At 38.9% G+C, this 25,925-nt stretch overlaps 1 protein-coding gene across 1 annotated transcript; it reads left to right on the top strand.

Moving 5' to 3' along the window:
• Nucleotides 1-231: 231 nt before the first annotated feature.
• CUNH16orf72 (chromosome unknown C16orf72 homolog) lies at nucleotides 232-25,925 on the top strand (the record flags this gene model as incomplete). The annotated part of the gene is made up of 3 exons (XM_015590936.2): nucleotides 232-349; nucleotides 8,939-9,214; nucleotides 22,882-25,925. Coding segments are annotated over 3 exons (639 nt in total), but the record flags the coding sequence as incomplete, so codon positions are not given.

Genomic DNA, 25,925 nt, shown 5'->3' with positions numbered 1-25,925 from the left:
CTGCCCCATTGTGCCCGGAGCAGGCCTCGGGGCGGGGACTGAGAATGAGCGCCTCCCTGCGCCGCGGCTCAGCCCCAGGCCGAGCCTCCGAGCCTCGCGGCTCCCCCTTCCACCCCGCAGCGACCCCCTTCCTGCATTCCTCCCACTCACTGTGGGATCCCGAAACCCTTGAACAAAATGGCGAAACCTAATATGGCCGTTCCGGAGCGATTGACGCCCAAATAACATTTCTCTGTCTTTGTTTCTTTTTCTTTTTTCATTCTTTCAGACCGAGTGTGTCAGCAGCCAGGACTTTCTCTCTGGGTCCCCTTCCAAAACGCAGCCACCGCCGTCACCAATCTCTACAAAGGTAAAGATAACCTTGCTGCATTGCCGATTAAGGGGGAAGGGCAGCCTGCGTCAGGGTTTAAGTCCTGCGTTCCAAGTGTATTGGCCACTTTTACTCGGAGTTTTCTGCTTCTAAATCCAACCACTAATCCTGAATATTTTGCAACGTATAAACTCCGGTGGTGTTCTAGCTGGAAGACCGATTTTAGCGGGGGGCGACTTTGGCCCTCTCATCCCCCCGTCCCCCCGCCCCCGGTACATTTGACGATGTCTAAGGGCATTTTGAATGTCATCACTGGGTGGGGGGGCTGAATATTTTGCAGTGCATAAGACAGTCCCCTCACCTCCTATCCCCTTGCCCCAAATGTCAGTAATGCCGAGGTTGAGAATCCCTGAGATGAACGACGAGGTGAGGGCTTATCGTTGAAAAAACACCCAAGGGAAAAGTTTATGGTTTTGTGCCACAGAGAGATTGGAGGGAGATTTGTAAGCACCTCGTGGGAAAGTTTCTTGAGGTAGACACCTTAGAAAATGACAGTTAAATAGCATTGGAGTACATCGAAAACTAGTTAATTGGAATAATCTGAGTCCACGTTAACATGGTGCTCTTCGATAGAAACGTCATCAAATATTTGTCTTCAAAACGACCTTATATCTGCTTGTCCGTTGTTGGCAGGAAATCTGTGATCAGAGTAAGTTAAAGTGTTTTATGATAGTGCTTTTCTGGAGTTAATTTTCTCCCTCTGTGATGACATGAAGACATATTTAGTAAACATTCTTGCCCATTGTGCTCTCAGTGACAGTGGGCTGAGACTGATTTTAAAGATTTTGGAAATTTGAGTTTGATCTTTGGCAAGGTTTCTATGGAAAAAGAATTTGAGTTTGATTAATGTTAGTAAAAATGTAACTAAATGCTTTGTAACTTTCAAAAGGAATTGGTAACAGTAATGGAATTTCGTGCACTTCAAAATTATCAAAATAGGTTAAAGCACAGGCTGTGGAGCAACTTGATTCTGTGATTATTTTTGTGTAAGAATGTCAATGATGGTAGCATTCTATAGGAAAAATGTCCCTTATTTTGAGATTTCTTGGGTAGAATTTGCAGTTTTGGGGGGCAGTAGTTTGAGAATGTAAACTGGTGAGTGGAATGTCAATTTCAGGAATGGAGGAATTTATATTCCAGGCTTACTAAGAAAAGGGAAACATAATTAAATGGTGCCCCCAAGGGTCGTCTTTGATTTTATGCAGTGGAGTTCCTTAAATTTTGACTCCAGTAATTTGCTTTAATCTCCATCAGTGCTTGCGGGTCTTGAGCATTCTCTGGAATGGCTCTTGATTTCATCCAGACAGGGAATTTTGAAGTAATCCTTAAAACTCATTTAAAAATAGATTTCTTGGAGTAATAACTTAGAGTAAAGTCACTTTTTTAAGATGTATATAGCTTGAGTTTGACAGACATGTACTGTTAAATAGACTCTATCTCCCTATCCCAGCTCCAAGGAACCATTGATCCCATTGCTGTATACGGTTTTTTCGTTTCCCTAGTGTCGTAAGTGGAACCTTACAGTATGTAGCCTTTTGTGTCTGGCTTTCACTTCCTAGAATGTTTCAGAGGTAGATCCATTGAGTTTACGTTGCCTGTATTAATATTTCAGTGCCTTCCCCCCGCCGCTGAGTAGCATTCTGTTGTATAGGGGTACCACGTTTATCTATTTGCTTGTTGCAATTTTTGCTTAAAGGGGAAGGCACCACATTTTTAGTGCCTTCTATGTTCCAGGCTGTTTCCCTAGGCCATACAGAAATATGAATATTCTTTCGCTTTTCTGTTCATTTTTTTTGTGTTGTTATGTACTCTTGGAATGTATTCTTTTAGGACTAACGTTGGCAGTTTTCTTTAATGCTAACTTTTCATGTAGAGGATGGGCTCAGAAGCTGAACTTTGAGTAATCTCTAATTTGATTACTTGATTTGAGAATGCTTTTTGTAATATACTAGTTTGCTGCTTTGTTCAGAAAACTTAATGATGTTATGTGAGGTTCTTGCATTATTGCAGATATCGAATTGCTACATTGAACTAGCCTTATTTTGTATCCTATTTTTGTTAAATCAGATGCATTCCTTTTTACCTGATAGAAAAGGTAAGCTGTGATTTGAAGAATTTGGTAGTGTTGCAGCATTTTTTTTTATCTGATTTAAGGAGAGTGTGGATAATACTCAGCAGATCTCACATTGTTTTTAGAGTGATGTTTAGAGAAACAGTTCAACTATAGGAATAGTTGAATGCTTAAGTAGAACTATAAAATTGGCCAGATAGTGTCACAAGTGTATGTAGCATTAAGTAGTGGTTAAACATTTAATTTACGGGGGTGGGGAGATTTTTGGGGATCCCTTTAAGTGAGCAGTGCTCCTGTATTTTGTATGACTAAGAACTTATCTACAGCATGCTAAAAATGGTTCGTTTTGCAGCCTGGGGAGAGGTTCTTTCACCAGCTTCTTCATAACCCCTAAAATGAACACATTGGGAGGTCAGAATTGAGGTAAAAGCCTAGCTGAAGGCCCCTTTTGATTGCCTGTGTGCTTTTGAAAAATCGAACATTCAGTTGGTTTGGTTGGAATGTGACTGGAAGGAGGATTTGGAGGCGAGTGAGTTGGGGTGTCACCTCAGTGTGGACAGGATTCAGCAAAATGGACATGGTTCCTTCTCCACAAAGTAGGGCCAGATAGTGACATCCTTTTTTGGGAAGGGAAGAAAATTCCTGATCACTTGTTCTTGTTTACTCTGATTTGATAAATCTTTAGAGAGGGTGATATTTGTTCAATAAGAGAGTGAAAAGTTACTGAGGTCATCTTAATCTAACCTGCATTGATGCTTACCTGGGAAATACTTGGTCAAGCCCATCTTTTTCCTTCTTAAGCCCCCCCATTTCTTTGGGTGACTGGTTTCAGTCTGTTTCCCGACTCTGCATTAGGCAAGTACGTACTCTCCTTATCTTAATCCAAATTCCTTCTGCTTGGGACTACTTGCTCAGTAGAGAGGTTGAACTTTCTAGGACAAGGGCATCCTAAGGAGCCTTACGTGACCAGCCTGTGGTGGGTGCTGATGCCCTAGCTCTTCAGCAGCCCCTGTGAGTCAGTCAGTGTTTGATCCCATCCCTTAGAGCCATTTCTCTGTTCTTTCAGGTTGCTAATGTTTTTCTTTGATTCTTGTTTCATGCCATGCTTGTTTCTTTAAAACATCTTTACGTTTTAAAACTTTGTGAAACTTTAATTTTAATTGCACACTGAGTTTACCACAAACATTGAGATAATTTTTGGGGGTATGGTGTATAGCAAAAATGTTTCTGGTCTCTTCCTGAATAGCATTTGCCCCAAGGCATGTCTGCACTCAGCAGTGCTTGTAGAAGACCAGCAGCCTTGTGGAATCTACTGCTAGATTGTCTGAGTTCGGAATTTAGACTGGTCCTACTTAGCTGTAAGGTCCCGGAGACAGATAATGGAGCAAGATATTTTCCCATTGTGCTCCTTCATTCTCTCAACTATAAGTAGGAATAAGTACCCATAATTTAAAGAGTACAAGCTCTGTTTAGTGCTGGCACATAGTGAGTATTCAAGTGTGAGTGTTGACTTTTGGTGGTCAAGTTCTATTTTACAGATGTTTTTGGCTATGGTCAGTGCTCAAAGGAAAGGAAGACATTCTAGTTTGTTTTTTTGTCTTCACTTTTTTTTCTTGTGTTGGAATAAGCTTTGTGGTGTGTACTTCCTTCTTTTTTCCCTAAAAGGGCTAAATGTAAATAGAAATGATAGATGAGAAAAATAGTACAATGCCCTTAAGTCCTTATTTTTGAGATATTTTTCTGCCTCTTTATGATATGTCGTCTCACTTGATCGTGGACATTTGGAAATATATATAAACTGAACATCCTGAAAATTTGTGGGCCAAGTGGTGAGTGAGTGACGTATAAACAAATGGTCAGAGAGAACATACGCTACCTGGAGACAGATAACTGGAGTTTCAGCTCCTTATAATTTGATTTTCTGGAGCTGATTTGTGACTCTCCTTGCTGCAAAAACCTGTTACTGAGCTTTATTTAAAATACATTAGTATAGATCACAATTAGAAGTCTTGTCTTAAAAGAAGTGGTAGCCTCGTTTATTCTTAATATGATTTTTAGATTCTGTCTGCAGGTTTTTATAGAAAGTCATTTTCTTATATGTTCTCTGTTTTAAAAGCGTGTTTTGGCTGCAGATACCAGAAAAATACAAGTCAGGCTGGCTTTAATGGTATGGACAGGGATTGACTCCTCTCTAACTTGCAGGTTGAGGGTGGAGTCTGTTGAATTCAGTGGCTCAGGTTCCCTGGCTTTGCTTTGTGTGTATGTGTACAGGCGTGTGGCTTTGTCTTCAGGCTAATTTTAGTATGTTGGCAGCTCACATTTTAAGTTCACTCACTGAAGCATCTTAGGGCCACTCATTGAAGCTTAGAAGAGCCGAGGAGCTTCCTTTCCTAAGAGTTACTAGCAAATGCCTTCTGTAGTCTCTTGGCCAGAATTGGGTCACATGCTTACTCAGTACCAGTATCTCTCATAGCCACTATTTGGGGTTGTGCAGATTAATTTAGGATTAAACCACATGTTCCACCCCTTGAGCAAATGTAGCTGAAGTTTCCCTCAGAGCTATCCAAACAAAAACTTGGAGGAACTTTAAGAAAGGGAGAAGGGTTGGATGCTGCCAGGCAACCGTGGCTGCTGCAGTGGTTCTTCCTTGGTTCCTCTCCTTTGATTTGTGTGGTAAGCAAAGATTAAATATGTTAAGGAGCTAGAAGTTAGTGCTTATTTTTAATACTATTTTGTTAGGAAATATACAGGAGTTATTTTCTCAAAATAATTGACAGTTTTATTTTGGCTGTGACTGCAATCTTTGTTTCTAATGAAACATTTTAAATATTTTTTTTCCCCCCAAATGCAGACTGGTTTGGTTAGTGCAGATTCAATTCTTTAAGTTCAAATATTTTGTAGTCATTTGCATTCCTTGGAAGTGTTTTGATCTAGTATTGTGCTCTTCTGGTTTGTAGATCCTCTAAGCCTTAGCAGAATGGGAAATGACTTCTGTGTTGATGAGGAAGAAATACGTTGTAGAAGGAGCTCTGCCACTTACCTAACTTTGGGCAAGGCCCTTTGAACCTCAGTTTCAGTTCCTTGTTTATGAGATTGGTATATCTGCTCTGGCTGACTCACATAGGTTTGTGAGTATCAGAAAAACTGTGAATAGTGAAATCTGATTAATTTTGTCAGTATCATGTAAGAAAGTTTTGCATTTGGTGTTCACCTCAGAAATCATGATTCTTTGCTTACTGCCCTCTACCAGTGGTGGGAAGATTATAGACTTCTCAAAATCTCATAATTAAATTTCAGCTGCTGTATAAAAATGTTTTTTTAAAAAATAGGAAATATGGGACATCTGTGACTTCCATGAATCAGTTTGTTTCTTGAATGAGGAAGTTAGTGTGTTGTGATTAAAGGTCAGATTGACATTTTGATGACTTTGGGGTTTACCTAACCTTCAAGCTTATGGCCCTTTTCCACAGTGGCTTTAGTCTCAGTAAGATAGTGTTGGACCAAAAACTCCCCACTGTTCCTGTGCCCTGCACTTCTAGAATTTAGAATTTGGGTGTCCGTTGTCAGATGTATTCCAAGTAGTTTTTGGCTGAGAGCCTTCAGGATGCCATCCTTGTGTGCTTATTATCCAATTGGACACTAAACCTATGGTTACATTAAATCTGGTCTAGTTATGTCCAGGATTCTTCAATAATAAGCATGTCTTATCTCTAGTAAGGTACTTAGTTCAAGGTAGGACATGAGGGTTTTATTTTTAACCAAGTAACTAAAGTCCTAACATAAAGACTATTTTAAATGCTTTAGCGTCGACATGAGATTTTCTATTTAGGGAAATAACTGAGATTGGATTAATCTGGGTGGTAAAGTAATTGGACTTGGCTTTCAGGATATACTGTTAGTGATATAAAGCCGAATTATGCCCAAGCAGTGCAGAAGCGTGTACCAGAAGACCTTAAATGTTATATTCGCTTTTCTCTTTCTGTACCTTTTATAAAATTCAGTGTTTACAAAATGCCAGCTTTTTAGTGTGCTCTTGGTTCTAATGTTGAGACTCATGCAGAATTTTTGAGGTGAAATGAGTGGTCGCTTGCATGAAATTTAAAAGAAGTTCACAATTTATAATATAACTGTCTTCCATCTAAACCAGTGAATATTGAGTTTTCCAACTTCGGTCAAATCTGTGATTAAATCACCAGTCCCTTGATGATGTAACTTTTGAGACTTCCTTGTGCCCTCAATCAAAACAAACCAAAACTTTGCCAAGCTCTTTCTTCCTTGGAGTGTCGGGTTTTTAAAGACCACCTCATAGGTCCCCTTCCCTTTTGGCTTTGGGAGTTTGTCAGGTTTAGCTTCTCTTTTTTTTGCTGTCTCGTTTGCCAGGTGTACATATTTACATGCCTGCTTCATCTTACTTTGCACCATCCAAGCTTGCTTCAGGCTTGTATGTCATATGCCTTTCATATTTCCAACTTTTTAACCTCTGTACTTTTAGTTCTGGTCCTACCTCCATTTGGTTCTTGAAAAATAAAACTTTCTTAGTTATTCTGTTTGGAAACAAACTTCCAGTTATAAGCTTGATTATTAACAATTTTTTCAGGTGTAGGGTAGATTTGTAGAAACATGGTTGCTTATAGGTTCACACATTTTATGTTTCTACTCCCTTCTGTGGTGACATGGGATGGACTTAGTTTCCTCAATTACTTACTTTTTGTTAAATTTCTCCCAGCTCTTGCAGATCACTTAAGATCTAGCTACAGCTTGACAAGGTCATCTTAAGAGTTTATCTACTCCTCTTAGGTTGGCTTCATCTAAGTCTTTGAGACTGAAAGTTAGGAAAGAGCTATTTATGTTCTCTTCTTAAATGTGACTTACCTTTAACATGGAGTTCATGCTTCCTTTGTTTATGTGAAGTGAGAAATCAGAAGACACTGATTCGTGTTGAGCTTGGCCATTATTCTGGTAGTGAGACACTGGAGAAATTCAGAGCTTGTTTATATATCTGTAGAAGTATAATCTTTCTCAAAGTTGTCATGGAGTTTAATATTTTAATAGTGCTCCCATGGACAACTTCCATCTTTTAAATTTTTTTTAGCAATAAGGACTGATCATCTGGTAAGAAGATAGACCTTGTAATAATGTTCTGTTTGTGCTGCCCTCTTGCTATCTTTTTTAATAATGCGTATTCATGCAGCTTGGGAGCCTCTGTGATATCTGGATTCTTGCCTTTATTTCCAGGACACAGCTCTTCATTCACAATTGCTCTTCATTTCAGAGTCTACCTTTGACATAGCAGACAAGGAATTTTAAAAAATCAGGACGAGGAAAAGTAAATGAATGACTCTCTGTGTTATACAAAAATTATTGCTTTTACAAAAGGTGCAGAGATGAAGTAATAATCTTTAACTTCATTAAAGATACGCTGGTTATTGTTTGTTAGTATAGCAGCTCAACTAAAAATAAATTGCAGTGACTTAAATTTCCAAAATTTTTTTTCAGCTATAAAACCATTAAATGGCAGGGATCCTTTTATTGACAACTTGGTTTCAGTATATACAGGGGAGAATGTCTACAGGGAGATATTCAGGCCAGTCTGAGAAGTTTTAAAGCAATGTCTTTTGGGAATGGAATGGTTATGAGTTAAGGAAAACTGTTTAACTGGAAATGAGTGATGCCTTTTCTGTTTCCACTGTAGGTTTTGTTGAGTAGTCAGTCATTTAATTTTTCTTATTTCTAAAATGTTTACTGCTACTTTCAGTGTGTTCTCAATTCTTTGTTCTGAACCTGTCAGTAGGAGTGCATCTCCGAAATGACTTGGTGAATGCTGGTGAGCCTGGCCTCAGTGATTTGCAATATTTAGTCATCTGTTGAATGATGTGCTGTTCCTATTTAGAATTCATGAGAAGTCATTCTTTACTTAGAGCAGTAGTGCTTGGTGCTTGAGAACCACAGTCTCTGGAGCAAAATCCCAGCCCTTACATATTATTCTGTGACGGTGGTAGAGTTTCTCAGTGCTCAATACCTGTTTCCTTATTTGCAATAAGAGGGTAGTAACAGCCCTCAGGTATTCGTATTACCTTTTTTCTCAGGTGAAACCAAATATAGATAGTACTAATAAACATTTAATAATTTATCCATTGTTAACATTATAGTAAGCTACCTACCTTAGTATTATAGCAAGCTTTTTAAGAACATAGCGTTTTAAAAATGTAATTTGGCTAACAAGTAGCTTTAAGAATTTTTTAAAAAAGAACAAAGTAGAAACTCTAGGACCGTGATTTGTAAACTGAATTTAGATCATTCTGATTTTGTCATATAACGTTTCAAACACATTTCAATCTATTAATCTATCAGTTTAATAGATTACTGATAGACTTAGAGAACCCCATACTGCATGATAATCATTTTGGTTAACTTGTGAAATGGCTTTCTTCAGGAGAAAATGCAGCATGGCTCTCTTGATCATCATGTGTATTTTCTCTCTTATTTTTTTCTAACAGAAAGCGTGGATACCCATCAGCGAAGTTTTGATATTGGAATTCAGATTGGCTATCAGCGACGCAATAAGGATGTGTTGGCTTGGGTTAAAAAGCGCAGAAGAACTATTCGTAGAGAAGATTTGATCAGCTTCCTGTGTGGAAAAGTTCCTCCACCACGAAACTCTAGAGCTCCCCCAAGACTGACTGTAGTGTCCCCTAACCGAGCTACTTCAACGGAAACTAGCTCATCTGTAGAGACTGATTTGCAACCCTTCCGGGAAGCCATAGCTCTGCATGGTAAAGCCGTTTAAACATATTTCTTTGGAAAAATGGTTAAGAGTGTGCCTGTGGACCCATTTTGACATTAGGTTTAGGCCCAGATATATTGTCTGTTTTTGTCTGTTATAGTAACTACTTGCTCTAGAAATGTTTAAATAGAGTGTAAGCTAAGAACGTATATGGGCAATTTTTGAATGTTAGCTAGCCCATCCTAAAATTTTTTTTTTTTTTTTTTTAGAGAATTAGTTTGAGCTTATTGGTGTTAAACAGATTTTTTTTTCAACATTGATTAGAAGTTATTTCTTTACACTTATATTGTACATGTTTTCTTACTCTTCTGAGTCAAAGAGGAAGTTCAGTGTTTTAAGAATTCTACATTAATAATTGCCTGGAGAGCTTGGTCAATGACAGGCAAGCAAGGCAGGTAATTGTTGGGCTAGTTCTCATGGGAACTCCCTTTGACACCATAAGTTACTGAGTGTGCCTGTAGAAGGTGAGAATTGAAACCCAGGTGGGAGTGGGAGAGAGGTAAGAGTAATTGAGTTATGTCTGTCGTCCCTTGGGTCCTTACTTTGATAGTCAGGACTGTCAGAGGACAGGTCCATTACCATCTCCCCAGGCCAGACCTGCCATAAAAAGGCATTCTTGGCTGAGGGGTTTACTGGAGAAACCTGGGAGATATGTAGTCAATAAGTCTGTTACTGCTTCTTGCTCTCTGATACAGACTTTCAGATAGAACTGAGAGAGGTACTTCTATAACACAACATTTAATACTGCTGTAAGAATAGCAAAATAGTAAGACTTGGTTGAAGCCAAGATAAAAACATGGGTTGTGCAATTGACTAAGCACATAGAAGTGATAAGTGAGTTAGGTCAAGAGTCCTCTTAAAAATTAACATTTCTGGGTCATAGTGCAAGTCATCTGCACTAAAACAGAGTAACCTGGTAATAAAAATAGTGGGATTTGTACAAAAGGCTTTGTATATCCTTGAAGCTTTAATGCTTATACTTATAGAGATTCTTGTTCTCTCTGGCAAATCTTGATTTTTTTTTACCTTAACACCCCAGTCAGAACCTGGGGTTGGAAAAAGTGTTGTCCCCCCCACCCATGAAGTTAAAGACAAAAACATTTATTGCAAGAAAGTCCACGATGTATGGATGCAGTACTTAAGACAGCTTTCTGTTTCTAATTGGCTGGAATAGTTATGCCATCAGAACTTTTGAAACCCAGGCAAAAAACAAATCGTTCTATTCCTATTGAATTACAGTTTCACATCGTTTACCATTAAGTTTGGAAAATTTATTGGCAGTATACATAGTTTGTCCAATTAATTTTAATGCGTGGTAGTATTTAATGCAGTATTCTTTACGTATTCTGCTTTTTTATCCAAGTGGATTTTATGATTCATTCCGTACGTCTCGTTAAAATTTCTTTTTTCCGTGTTATGATATACAATATGAGTTAGTTTTAAGAAACATAAATGCCACTCGTTATATAATTTTAATGCATTTATATGCATTAAAAAAAGGCAAACAGTCCCCCTCCCAAACAACTGCTTTATCCTCCAACTCTCCTTACATTTTCTTAAATAGAAACTGTTCCACTTGTGATTTCTTATTTTCTGGAACTTGGGGAGTTTTAATGATACAGTTTTAGTAAGGTACTCTCTATAATTTTGGTTTATGTTTACATTGTGAGGGTTTAAAAAGTTGAATTATAAAGCTGTGTAGAAAAATAATTCCCGTCAATAAATTTACCAAGTAGCGTCAATCCACAATATATTATTGGAGACTCAGAGTACTCTTATTCCCAGGGTTCATACATCGAATCAGTGTAGTTAAAACTATGTTGTGGTGAAGTAATAGGGCCCCCTTGGAAAAGAGTATATAGAAACATATACTGAGTTTTGTGTGCTAGTGGTTTTAGAGAACGTTACTGTATTGAAGATAATGCTAGTCTGATTTGAGTATTTAAAATAATTTGATTTTAAATGATAGGGCGTTGTTAACTAAATTGTAATGCAACTTAATGACTAACTTTATAATGATCTGATTTATTGAATAGTCTGTAAATTGAAATGAAAATTTTCACATGATCTTTTAAAATGTATTTGGAAACATCTTAATTTGGGTACATACTTGTCAGAATTTAGTTTTGCATATAATTTGCTTGGCCAAACTACGAAAGGTGAGGTCATATTGAAGTTCATGGATTTCTTCATTGGAGGAATTGTGAAGTCATGAAGTTTTGGAGTGCAAGAGGGGGACGTAGGAAAAGAATTGCTATATTGAGGCAGACTTAAGTTTCTAAAGAAAGCAAATATGAGCGTAAGCGGCAGTCATGTTGGTTTATTTTCCACAAACTTCATGTCTTATCCATTTTTATAAGACAGGACAATTACTCTTAAAATTTTTTCTTTTATCAGCTCCTTAATTTTCATCTGCACCAGATGTGCCCAAATATACCTAAAATATGTCCTTTATTTGAAGAAAAATGGCAAAAATGTAAGATACTTGGCAGGATATTTCATGTAGACAGTGAGGATGTGATAATGAGTAAGATCTTTTGCTTAATACCCTCATCAGCCTTAGACTTAAGTACAGTTTCAATCAAAACTGTCAAATAATGGTTTCTGAGGCTTAAGGAATATAATCCAGTGCTTTCCTTTGGGACTTGTCTGCAACCTATGTTCCTTATTTTCTGTGTACTGTGGGGTCTAGTCATCTAGGTATTTTTTTTTTTAATTCTTCCCCCCCCCAATCTACGGGTGTTACCATCTCCCCTTAAGAACTGGATCTCTGAAGGCGGGGCGTCACACTCACGATGCACCCCCGGGGCCTGACCCACCCAGGATCTGGCACGCCTGGGGTATGGGCCGTGGCTGTGCTGGAGCTGGAACCCAGGACCTTCTGCGTGTAAAGCAGACATGCTAACCACTACTCTGTGGAACCACTTCTAGTCATCTAGATATTTAAACTCACAGAGAAATCAAAGAAACACATAAGCATGTGCCAAATTGATTTCTGTCCTTGTCTTGTTAATCTTCGTCTTAAAATAAGAACATCAGAAATTTACTAGCACTGAATTAATACCTGGCACCTTATTTTTTGGTAAAAGATTCAGATAGACCAAAATCATTGGACCATTTTGTGATTCTCCACCTTTGTCATTATTATCTTTTAGTTATCCTTTTTGTTCTAGAGATTTTCCTTTTTTTCTTAGGTGACTTCCACCTCTGACCTTTCCTCAGGCTCTTTCAAGCACTTTTAAGACTTGCAAAGCACTTTTAAGAGCCTTCTTAGTCTTAATTTATAAAATTTTTGCTTATAGTTTAGATGCTCTCTCCTGACTGCCAAACAAGTGTGCGCCATTGTCCTCGGTGGACATAACCAGGTATCCCACAGGCATTTGGCTCACACAAGGTTTCAAACCAGACTTATTCTAACCCAGACCAGAGTAAACATGGGTTTTCCTCGTTTAGCCATTCAGCAGATGTGTACATGGCAGATTCTATGCAGTGTCTGGGAATATCTAAATGAGTAGAGTGCTTCCTTGTCTATTGAGGCCAACACATACTTGGATAATTTATTTTCCTGTCTTGATTGTGGTATGTGTAAATATCACGGGGGCATTAGGGACATTTCATAGTGCCACTTGGCTGTGGGTTTAGAGGAGGCTCTCTGCAGGAGGTGAGCCCTGGACTCTTGGAATAATCTCCTTCCTGCATGTTTTCCAGTCCTGAGTGACCTATTTGCCTGGTCCATCTTCCTTGGGGGCCCACTGGAGCAGTCTTTTGATGTTGTCACTTACTGAAAAGTCACCTTTGTATTTTTATGGCTTATAGGGTGAAGACAGAACTCAGCATGGGATTGCAAGGCTCTATGACTTGGTCTTGACCTTGGGTCAGGTTTCTTAGTCTTACGGTTTAATCTGTGGAATACCTCCATACTCTTTTCTAAGCTTTTCTCTCAGCCTGGTCATCCTTCAAGACTGACCTCTTCTGTGAAGATGTTTTCCTTTAGTTTTCCCCAGTCTCTCAAGCCTTCCCCTGAACTGTATGCTCTCCCAGTCTGAATTGTTTCCATGGCTATCCATTCCAGTAGACTGGGGCTACATTAAGGCAGGGCCCTTATTTTACAACTTCTGGCTTTAATAGAAGCTGGTATAGATATGTTCTGAGCTTAATGTGGGTTCAGAGGTCTGTTAAGTGAATGGATGCAGTACAGTGGGCAGAGAACCTTTAGAGTTGAGGATACAGAGTCCCAGATAACAACAATAAGAGTAGAATGTAACAGATATACCTTAAGAGTGCTACAGAGTAAACTCAGATTTAGAAAAAAAAAAAGACTTGGAGTGGCCTGAGGGTGGTTAGAACTATCCTTTTAGTGTTTACTTGGTGCCAGCACCTTGTCAAGGAGGGTCTTGTTTAATCCTTAGGTCATTGCCATTTTATCCATGAAGAAAGGCTTGTTTGGTTAAAATGGGATAGATCAGTTAAGTAGTAGAATAGATATTCTAGATTTGTCTGGCTCCTAAATGCCTGCTTTTAACCACTGTGCCTCTATATATGTACATTTGGGGTTTCTCCACCCCTTGGTAGGGCTGGCGGGTGGGTTGGGAAAGGTCTCCAGGCTTATTTTTTTTCCCCTAAAGACATCAGAAGATACATGAGTTTTGTATCTCTTTCTGGTGATTTTCCCCATAAGTGAATCTGGATCAGTACTCTTGAAGATAAATGGCTTGTGACCTGCAATATTTCTGGTTTACTTTAGTGGGAAGAGTATTTAGGCTCTGTATATAGGCTAATTTCCCAGTATGACCTTGGGCAAGATGGTTAACCTCTCCAAGGCAGTCTTCTCCTTTGTGAAAAGTGATATACTTTGTTTATAAGGTGAAATATTAAATGAGAAACTAAGTGAAGTACCTACCCTTCCACAGCACTGTAAATGTTCTTTGCTTGAGAGGAGAGCATTTCTGGTTTTAAGTCCTGTGAGTGCCCTCTTTGCCCCGGGATGGTGTTACTGCAGAAATAGACCTAGAGCTCCAGTGGCCTTTGAGGTTATCTTTTCCCCTCCATTTTCAGTAAGGGTGGCTTTTTAAATTGCAGAAATTGCTCCGCAGGGAGGGATAATTTAAAATTTACTGTTAGCCACTGATATTACTTCCTAAGATCTTGAGCTTGTTTTAGGTAGATAATAAACCAATGCAGTTGGTGATGTTCTCTTTCCACTGGATAAAGAGATTCTGAGTTGGCTTGTCCAAGCTAGGGGTATTTGGAAAGCCATTGGTTGAGATCTGGTGTCTTTATTCTGAGTTCGTTTGTTACCATGGGGATTAGGTGAAAGGGTCCAGAGTAAGAATGGGATATGTCTTCATGGAGGGGGATGGGAGAGGAAGCAGGATGTCAAGTTAGACTTCACTCATTTGATGACTTTATTCAAAGCCTTGCTGTCAACTCAGATCATCTCATAAGTGGTCTTTGTAGGTTTCTGGCTCTGGTTTACACTGTTCCATGAAAATTGGAGACATTTGGTTTTACTTCCAAAAGTCACTTTGACAGCATTCTTCTTGACCTGCCGTACTAGGCACTAACCCTACTGGGCCTGGGTTGACCCTCTGTAAAATTCATCAGTTCCAACTCAAAGGCCTCTATCAGCACACATGGCTGTCATTGGCATTTGGTTTTATGATATCTTGCCCAGTTTTCGGTTCCTTCATGTTTAAAACAAGTTCAAAAAAGACAGTGGGCTACTGCATTCACTAGTGTAAGTACTGAAAGGCACCTAGCCAAACAAGCAGGCTAGCCTTTAATATGACACTGGAGAACTTTAAAAAAGAGGAAAGAAACAAAAGGAAAGTGGGTTTTTTTTTTGTTTTTCTTTTCTAAAGAACTTTGTGAGTTAAGGAAGGACATTAAGTGGCTCCTTAGTGTTGAAGTCTGAATTCTTTTTGGTTTGAAAACTTTTTTTGGTGGCTGTAGTGTTATGAATTGTGATTTCTGTAATAAAAATCCTTCTCTGGAAGATGTAGCCTTTTAAAATTGAAGTCTGTATTGTCATTCTCTAGCCTTTCCTATTGCCCAACATTTACTGAACACAGTAAATACAATGCACTGTATTATTAGAAGCACTTAGTGGTAGGAGCAGATGATACAAAGATGAATCAAATAATCTCAAGGAAGTTCTAGCCTAATAGAATTATATTAGACAGTTCGAAGTACATAAGCCCAGGCAATCAGATTGAGGTGCAGTGCCATCGCCTTAGGAGTTAATACGCTTCGTTTCTGCCTTTTCCTTTTTTTGTCTAACAGTCTCCTGGTTGTGTGGCGTTCCTTGTTCTCTTAAATGATTAAATTGCTAGACACATTCTTGGATGTGGAGAGACTGGGTGTTGGGCCTAAGAAGAAAAATGCAGTCATTTGAAATCATATTCAGGAATATAAGGTCAGATGTGAATTTTTATCTAGAAAAAAATGTAAGGACAATTCTTAATTCATGTACTTGATAAAATTGATAACTTCTAGAGTTTATGGAAAGCTGAGATTCTAGGCAGCCTGAACCAATAGGATTTCTTTTCTCCTTTGAGCACAGGTTTTTGTAGCTTTTGTTATTTTGTCATTTTGTTACTCTTTGACCTGCCTTTGTGCACTAGTGGTAATAGAAATTACTAAATTTCACTAAATTTTGGTGAGAACAACTCTCAAAATTTCCTAGTTGAGATCCAGAACACTTAAGAAGAAATTTAAGTAATTGTGCTTGGTTCTCCTCCTTCCCCCTTTTCCTATCATTCTTTGTCCCTTCAATTTATAAAGCTAAATATTTAGGAAACAGATTTTGATAGCTTAACACAAACAACTAGGTTTAAGTGTTTTTAAATTGATAGTATAAAAGAAACTCCTTGCAATTTCCTGTTGCAGAGGACTAATTGGAACTGACCTGTTGGGGATTTCTATACACCACCTTTCAAAATCCTTTTTTCTCTTCTTGCCCACACTCCTAGCACAGTGTGTGGAGCAAGTAGATTTTTGATAAACGTTTGCTGTGTTCTGCATCTTCCTGAAATAACAGAACTGTCAATAGTTACTTTACAGTAAAGTGTTTTAAAAACTTATTTGGAAATTTAAGATGTTAAGAGATTAATGCACCAAAGCAATCTCATCTCGTTTAAAATCGGTTATTTCAAAGAATCTTCTTTAATTAAAATTCCTCTGAAGGCTGGAGTTTCTAAATCGTGCCCTTTGTTCAGCCTTTGAGAACAAGAACAATTAAGGCAATTAAGATAGCATTAAAGTTTTTGATGGAAGTTGGCATTTTCTGTATATTAGGATTAGGTATTAGCTACTGAAGTTTCTGGGGGTGTAGCACTTAACTAAAGCTTCCAACATCAATGATACAAAGTTGTTTTGAACTTTAAAATTTTGTTGGACATTTTTTTCATTGAGGTGAAAAAGGAGTCCATATTAGCCATGCCTCAAACTCGAAGCCGTTTACTCACTCAGTACTTACTTAATAATCCATTGGTAGTTATGAAGCAGTTTAACAGTTGAGTTTAATTTTTTCACTAGTTTCCTGATTTATAAATACTAATTTCTTGGAAAATTTGAAAATTTCCCCCCCAAAAAAGTTCAGTATCTTGTTATCCAGCTATACAGAGATAACTGCAGTTAAATGTTTGGTGCATTTTCTTCCAGTCTTTTTCTCAATGTATAAATATTAAAATTATTTCATAGTCAAGATCATACTGCATATATGGTACTGTATCTTGCTTTTTCATTTTAACGTCGTGAGCATTTTTCCCATGGCATTAAAACTGTCTTTGAAAAATTGAAAGCATTTTGGGCTGTCAGCATAACTGAAAATGTTTTCTTGGTGTGACACATGTATATTTGTAATTGGTTTGATTTAGTGTGCTTTGCTTCAATAAAAGTTCAGTATTACGATTTACAGATTGGGGTGGGGAGTGGTATCTACTTCAAATTACCAAAATCTTCCTAGTAGAACTCCTTTTTTAATGGTCAAACTCCTCCCCTGGTGCATTTAAAACACCACGGACGGTTACACATGAGTGCTTCTTGATTAAAAAAACCTCAGAACACAATTTTGTGCAGAGGGAGTGCTAACTGTTTCAATAGTGCAATTCATTTCAAATGTAAGAATGCCAGTTTCTTAGGGTTCCCAGTCAGGATGTTAATCACTTTGTTCAAGTTGTGGGGATTTAAAATCCCCCTTTTCTACTGGAGATGAGAAAACTGGTGGAGCAGATCTGCAGAGGGTCCTGAACCTGTGCGGAGTGGATCAACAGTAATAACAGTCTGCCTTCTCTCCTGCCAGCTGCTCTGGGCTGAAGGGGAGGGTGGGAAGCAAGTAGAGAGTGTAGGCGTGGCCTCCAGGCCAGGGGCTGCTGGGCGGAGGAAGGGAGGTGGATTGGTTCTGCATTTGCTCTTTCTCTGCCTATATGTGACCTAACTATGTGCTGGTAAACTGGAATCACATGTAATTAATTCTGAAAACAGGATTTTCTTATTACCCTAAGCATGAACTTGGTATGAAAATAATAGTTATGTGCTACTTTTAACAATTTACCATGTAACCTAGATTCCTTTAACCTGGACTTGTAACTTTGTTTTACCTCCAGTGGGAGCTTTCTTTTCAAAGTATGATTAAATCATCCTAATCTCACCCCACCCTACCCCTTCACTAATATTTTAAAATGGATGCAGAAACTTTGAAACTGATAAGTTTTACCTTGTATTAAGCAATTGACACTTTTCTGTCTAATCATACTACTTGTTCTACTGCTTTTGTCAATTGATATTCCCAGAGACCTTTTGAAAAAGTGTGTTTTTGGTAGAAATTAAGTTGTATGCCTTTGGGCCGTACAACTTCGTTTTTTAGTTCTGAAGCATGTTTAGATTCTCTGTACTTGTATAGGCCTGATTGTTCATGTGGCTTAGCTAAGGTTTCCTAAAGCATCTTCTAGTAGCTGTCATTGGTTTATAAAATAAAATTTGGGCTGTTTAAAATACACATATTTTTTGGTTGTTAATCTTAATTTTTTTTTGCCATTCGTGAAAAGTCTTTTTTGGGGAAGATCAGTTAAACTTTGAAAAGAATTTTCACTGCTGAGAGTAGGTAATACGTAATGTTGCACATTATGATTTTATTTAGCTGTTAAACTAAACCCCAAGTCATATGCCCAATGGAAAAAAGATGATTTTCTGAAAGTTACTGGGGAATTTTCACATTGATCAAATCTATGTTTGCTTTCTGTTTGCTTTCATGGAGAATGGCAGTTGGTGTGCCTGTTCACTTCTGATGGAGTGACTTATGATCCTTAGGTAATTTGTCCTTAGGTGTTAAACACTGCCATAGAACTTCTACCTTAAGGAGGGGCATTGGGATGGGGTTTCTTGAGTTCTTTTTGTGGTTTCAACTGATAAAGGACATCCTAAGCTTAGTTACTGAAGTAGCCTAATTTAGTGCTGAAGGCCCAAATTTTGCAGTGTAATTACCTTAAAATCTCCTGCATTATGAAACAAGTATAGAAGATTTATCAAAGTACGTGAACACTTTTTAGTAGTATATGTGAACTTTGAGATTAGGAAAAAAGGCACAGCTCTCAGAAATTTACAGTCTTTGTGAAGAACTTTAAAAAAATGCCAGCAATTTGGAAATAACTGCATTATAACTTGATGGCAAAGCCTTATGTGAAGAGAGCCACCCGACTTTATTTCCTGGTGTCGGAGAGGTGAATAAACATCAACAGCTTTGGATTTGAGTGGATTTCAAAATAAGGGGTAGGACTTAGAACGTGTTCCGCCCCCCCCCAAGAAATCAGTGAATGTTAAGTTCTGTTAAGCACTGTTAAGTTCATTAGGTATAGATGAGAAAATACTTCATAGGAAGAGTCGAATGATTGTATTGTGCTGTATAAAAGGAGCCCGAGATGCTACTTTCCCTTTTTAAATTTTTAATAAACCTGTGTGGGCTGGGGAAGAATGAGGGTAGTTTCTTTTAAAAATGTTTGAGGTGTCCAGCAGGCAGCTAGGAAAATGAATGGGTCTTTGAAGCTCAGGAGAAATGACTGTTCCTGTGGCACCGATTTGGGAAACGATGGGTAAGCGAAGGGGTCAAGGTGTCAGCCTGAGTGACACCAACGTGTCAGGGGCAGAAGAGACACCCACAAAGGCCACTGAGGAAGGAGTGGAGAGTTTCAAGCAGGAGGGAAGAGGAGCCAGCAAGAGACTAAAAAGGAGAGGTAGGAGAACCAGGAAAAAAGCTTCAGAGGGAGGAGGTGCTGGAGGAACCAGAGGGAGCACATGAGTTAGGACAGGGGTGCAGGCCTGACCATTTTAAGGAACTGCAAGTCACCTGATAGGGGCAGTCGTGGTTCTGTCTTATTGGGAAGTGAAGACAGCAGGAAGGGAGAGTAACTGGGGCCTAAGGCAGGCCAGGCACTAGACCCTAAAGCCACTTACGCTAAAGTAATTTAGACTTTAAGAGGGGGCAATATAACAGGGAATAAAAATACAGAATCTGCTTGAGTTTGAGTCCCAGCTCTTGCTTACTAGCTGTGTGACTTTGGCTGGCTTACTTAATCTTGTTTTTTTTCTCTACAAAATGGAGATAATGCAGATATAGGGTTATGTTTTGAGGAAATTGAAAATGCTGGACACAGGAAGTACTCCAATATTAGTGCTTGTATTCTGTTATTTTTTAAAAATAGGTTTTAGCCTTGGAAAGATGTTTAGAGCTTAAAGAGGGGCACGATCAGATTTCCTCTGGCCACCAGTAGGAAGGGTGGATGCGTCTTCCACGGGGAGAGCAGTGAAGGGACTGGTTGGTTACGGTCTTTGGAAGCGGGCCTGTGGGCTGCAGAACACCAGCATACGGAAGGTGGTTGATGCTGTGGGTTTGAGAATGTTCACAGAGTAGTTGTAGAGTGAGAACAATGTCTAAGGGAACTGAAATAGATTTGCTGTGGTAGGAAACAATTCTTTTTCAAGTTAATGTTCAAATTTAACTCATATTTACAGAGCATAAAATTAGAATGGGCTGCTTTGAAGCCAACCTCTAAGCTTGTTTTAAGTCCTGTTCTTTGGAAACATTGGTTATACTAGATCATGTTATATAAATTTAGTCAAGCAATAACAAAATCCCTGTATAAGGCTAGGATAGTGAGTGTAAGGGGAAATTTATAAGAAGGAAAATCCACTGTCAGTGATGCTAGGTTTTGAAATTCAGTGCTGTGGTTTATGTTTCTTTGCCTCACTCATTCCTGATCATTTAGGAGTGAAATGTTTGCCTCCTTAACTGTTCAAGAGTCTAAAGAATGAGTGTCTGGCAATGAGTGCTGGGTCTGCTCTGGATTTAATAACTTACCCGGGAAAGCAAAGCAACAGGATTTTTTATGCCACCCTTGCCCTACCCTTTTTCTAAAGGATTATGGGTGATAATGAGTTCCAGCGGTCCCTAACCTTTTTGGCACCAGGGACTGGTCCTCTATGAGCATCTAATGCCTAATCTGGGGTGGAGCTGAGGGGCGGAAGCTTTGCTCACTCGCCTGCCGCTCACCTCCTGCTGTGTACGCAGCCTGGGGTGTGAGGACCTAGGAAGGAGTGGAGAGTTTCAAGCAGGAGGGAAGAGGAGCCAGCAAGAGACTAAAAAGGAGAGGTAGGAGAACCAGGAAAAAAGCTTCAGAGGGAGGAGGTGCTGGAGGAACCAGAGGGAGCACATGAGTTAGGACAGGGGTGCAGGCCTGACCATTTTAAGGAACTGCAAATCACCTGATAGGGGCAGTCGTGGTTCTGTCTTATTGGGAAGTGAAGACAGCAGGAAGGGAGAGTAACTGGGGCCTAAGGCAGGCCAGGCACTAGACCCTAAAGCCACTTACGCTAAAGTAATTTAGACTTTAAGAGGGGGCAATATAACAGGGAATAAAAATACAGAATCTGCTTGAGTTTGAGTCCCAGCTCTTGCTTACTAGCTGTGTGACTTTGGCTGGCTTACTTAATCTTGTTTTTTTTCTCTACAAAATGGAGATAATGCAGATATAGGGTTATGTTTTGAGGAAATTGAAAATGCTGGACACAGGAAGTACTCCAATATTAGTGCTTGTATTCTGTTATTTTTTAAAAATAGGTTTTAGCCTTGGAAAGATGTTTAGAGCTTAAAGAGGGGCACGATCAGATTTCCTCTGGCCACCAGTAGGAAGGGTGGATGCGTCTTCCACGGGGAGAGCAGTGAAGGGACTGGTTGGTTACGGTCTTTGGAAGCGGGCCTGTGGGCTGCAGAACACCAGCATACGGAAGGTGGTTGATGCTGTGGGTTTGAGAATGTTCACAGAGTAGTTGTAGAGTGAGAACAATGTCTAAGGGAACTGAAATAGATTTGCTGTGGTAGGAAACAATTCTTTTTCAAGTTAATGTTCAAATTTAACTCATATTTACAGAGCATAAAATTAGAATGGGCTGCTTTGAAGCCAACCTCTAAGCTTGTTTTAAGTCCTGTTCTTTGGAAACATTGGTTATACTAGATCATGTTATATAAATTTAGTCAAGCAATAACAAAATCCCTGTATAAGGCTAGGATAGTGAGTGTAAGGGGAAATTTATAAGAAGGAAAATCCACTGTCAGTGATGCTAGGTTTTGAAATTCAGTGCTGTGGTTTATGTTTCTTTGCCTCACTCATTCCTGATCATTTAGGAGTGAAATGTTTGCCTCCTTAACTGTTCAAGAGTCTAAAGAATGAGTGTCTGGCAATGAGTGCTGGGTCTGCTCTGGATTTAATAACTTACCCGGGAAAGCAAAGCAACAGGATTTTTTATGCCACCCTTGCCCTACCCTTTTTCTAAAGGATTATGGGTGATAATGAGTTCCAGCGGTCCCTAACCTTTTTGGCACCAGGGACTGGTCCTCTATGAGCATCTAATGCCTGATCTGGGGTGGAGCTGAGGGGCGGAAGCTTTGCTCACTCGCCTGCCGCTCACCTCCTGCTGTGTATGTAGCCTGGGGTTTGAGGACCTCTGAGTTAGGCTGTCCTAAGGGATTTCTACCAAATAGAGTCCAGACCTTGGGTGGTCATGCAGCCCAATTTGTCCAGGGCAGACTCATTTTGTACTTGATGTCCCAGCATAATTTTTAATAGTGACCCCTTTTGGGGGTTGATAGTGTACTGTTCGGGATGGTGATTTATAAAGTCACCTTACCTACTCAGGCCTGGATAAGATTGCTTGTTCCCCTACGTGCACGTGTGCACATACACCCACACCCGTACCCACATCAGGGACCTGTTGGAATGGTGACTTTTGATAACCAAAATGTCCGGTTTAAAGCACGTGCCTCCTGTCTTACTGTAAATTGTATACAGTATCTACCTGAGTAGGTATTGTAGACGGGAGGATTTCATATTTGTTTGTTCACCTGGCATGGTGCTTGCCACACAATAAGTTTTAAAAATTAGTTGGTAGTTACTGATACTGTAAATATTGGTAGTAGTACCAATAAAATACCAAAACCAGAGGATTCATTTTTCCAGAATACAACGTAACTGCTCCCTGGGACCCCTTACGAAAGAGAATAGGCAGACATCCTTTGACACTATGACAACAATGAAAGTGAAGTGGGTTACTTTCAAGAGGGTCGAATAATTGAGCAACTCTTAAAACCTTTTTTCTTCTTTTTAGGTCTTAGTGGTGCAATGGCTAGTATAAGCGTGCGTTCGAGTACCCCAGGCTCTCCTACGCATGTAAGCAGTGGATCGAATGCTAGTCGAAGGAGAAATGGACTCCATGATGTCGATTTGAACACTTTCATATCAGAAGAAATGGCACTCCACTTGGACAATGGTGGAACTAGAAAGCGTACCTCAGCCCAGTGTGGCGATGTCATTACAGACTCACCAACCCATAAACGCAACAGAATGATCTAAACCGCAAACATTTTCACACCCACCATGCTGCTTGAAAGCCACTTGATCCTCAACATATACTCTATTGCAAAGGAAACATGAGGCCATCTTCCCTTGTTCACTGTTTCAGACAAGTGAATTCTATAGTGGTTGCCATAAAAGGAAGTTCTAGGTATTTACAGTAGATGCCTCTTGTAACTATGGCTTTCTTAAAACTTATAACCCTAGCAGAGGACATCAGATATCGTGTAGTCGTTAGCAAGATCATCATAGGCAAACATATATCCGTTCCAAGGCTAAAAGTGACCTTAACTGTATTTATTCTCAAAGGGAAAGGAAATACCAGATGTTTATTTGGTTATAGAATGCCTTTTTTTTTTTTTTTTTTTTTTGGGTCCATTTCCTGCTGTGTTGAGTATTTTGCTTCAACAGTATTGCCAGGTTCCCAAAATTGTCTAAAACACGATTTGGCTTCCTTGTCAAATCTGCAGGCTTCCATTCTGCAGCAGCACCGTTTCTATATAGTAACAGTGTGCAACTTCTAATTATTGGAATGTTCCCCGTTTTTAGTTTTTAAAACAGTTTCTAATTCTGGTGATTGTGTGATGTACAGAGGTGCTATGATGGTCATGCAATTAATACTTAATATTGAACCAATACACAGAACTATTGGATTCACTTCGTGTGTGTTAGTGCTCTGAATGTAGCAATATTATTAAATCCTCCTCCAGATTCACCCTGTAGGCTTCAACTCTTCAGTTTTAAGACAAGTGCTACTTCCCATGCAGGGTAGTATCCTTAAGGTAAATGTAAACATGTAGACTGCACACTCAAGGTGACCTGAAGTAGAGAGGTCATGAACTGTGAGAATGGGCTTCCTTTTTGGTTTAGTACTTGTGAAGGGAGATGGATGGTGGGAGGGTAGGTGTTCCAGTCTTTCTATCCCTTTTTACATTTTTCACGAGTGCCCTACTTTGTGCGGTTTTCATTGGAATGGGTGGAAGATAAAAAAGGTCTTTTATCTGCTGATAATGTTATCACAAATAGTGAAACCCAACTCTCCAATCCCTTTCTAAAAAAAAGTTTGGATCTCATTCTGGAGAAGATGGAATCGCATGGAGGTTCTCTAGATGTTAGGTAGACCTAAATAAAAGTTCTCGATAGATTCCTCTTTTGAGTAAATATAAGACCTCTTGTAGCTACAATGTTTTAGAGCATGTTTCATCTTCATTTTTAATATCTTGAAATGAATGATAGCCTTTTTTTAGATGAAGAACTGATGTCAGCCTGCCAGGTACTGTAATTTATTCTCTCATATTATATAATATATATCAAGTAGGACAGTGAAAAATGTTTCCTTGCAAACTTGTAGTCCAGTATCAGTTACTTCCTGTTTTTATCCTTAAAATACCATTGCAAATCAGTGTAAGGGTTTTTCCAGTAATTTACTCACAGCACTTTGTTAAAGTTTGCAATTTCTTCAGCAATTTAATATCTTTATGTGAAGAAACTTTGCTAAGTTAACCATAATATTCATTGACTGGGTGGGATGTGAATGGATTGTTAGAAATGTTGTGTGAACTGAAGTTCTGTATTCTTTATAGATATAGCCCTTATTTAAAAAAGTCAGTTCCAACTAGGAATGAAAGAGGTATTTCTAAATTTTTGCAAAAGTATGGGTCATTTTTGCTTGAATATGATCGCAGGAATAATTCTAGCAATCTATCATTTTACCTGAAACGGACAAGCCTCTGTATTATGAATACTTTCAAGCTTCCCTTTGGAATATACCAAGAAATGCATTTGAAGTTATCTTTGTTTTTCTATGGTTGTAAATTTAGATTCTGGACCTGGGGTTTGGTGGTGTGATGCATTGCTCACAAGTGGCCAGAACTCCTAATCCGAAAGGATTTTTAGATGGAGGAACACATATTTAATCTCCCCCTTATGCCTTGGTTCTAGTTCCTCTTTCTAAGTTGAGTGACAATTTTTTGGGGTTGTTTTTGTTTTAGTTGGTGCTCTGATCCTTAATCTCAGTACCCTTTACTTCTCGATTGTCAAATTTTGATAAAACATGTGCCATTTTCTTTGGAGAAGAAAGCAGGTCTTAATGTCTGCCAGAACACAATTTATATGCCTTATTGGCTCCATTAAACTTTTAAAAAACTTCAGCATTCGTTACTTTTTTCCATTGCATTTAATCTCAAATGCTATTTGTCACCTAATTGTAATTCATCCCTTCCTCCTTTTCTGTCCCATCGCTCTCTCATGTGCCGCTTGAGCACAGACTAACCCTGAGACCTGAGAGTAGAAAGGGAAACGATTTCTCTTAGGAAAATTGAGTTCTCACTGCTAGATTTTGAAGCCTTTCTTTGTGCCATTTTAGATACAAAACAGATCATGGAAGATTGCGTGTTTGTGTGGGACTTTTAAAATAACGATTTTTTTTTTCAGTCTCTTGAGAACATTGTAGGCCGAATTTTAAAACTTAACACTTTACTTTGGGGGAACAGAACCTCTTTTCATCGTAGGCTAGATTCTCTGATTCTTTTAGACATCGGTAGCTCATTAGTTCTGTTCCCGTCACCCTAACTTGGCATGAGTGGATTGAATTCATCCTTATACTGCAGTGTTCTGAGCATGGCTGAAGCATTAAAAACTTAATTATAATGTTTAGTATTTTATAGAGCAAAATTAATGGAAAGCATTTGGCTGAATCTAAAGACCTGCAGTCAAATTCTTCAATGTGGTTTACCCAACTGGAGTAGTGGTACACAGCTTAAATCATTCAACAAATAAATAATTTAAAAAACCAAAAAA

The sequence above is a fragment of the Pteropus alecto genome, unplaced genomic scaffold, assembly GCF_000325575.1.
Source record: "Pteropus alecto unplaced genomic scaffold, ASM32557v1 scaffold44, whole genome shotgun sequence".
NCBI lineage: Eukaryota > Metazoa > Chordata > Mammalia > Chiroptera > Pteropodidae > Pteropus > Pteropus alecto.
Note: the sequence above shows the minus strand (reverse complement) of the source record. Positions and strands in the feature narration are given on the sequence as shown.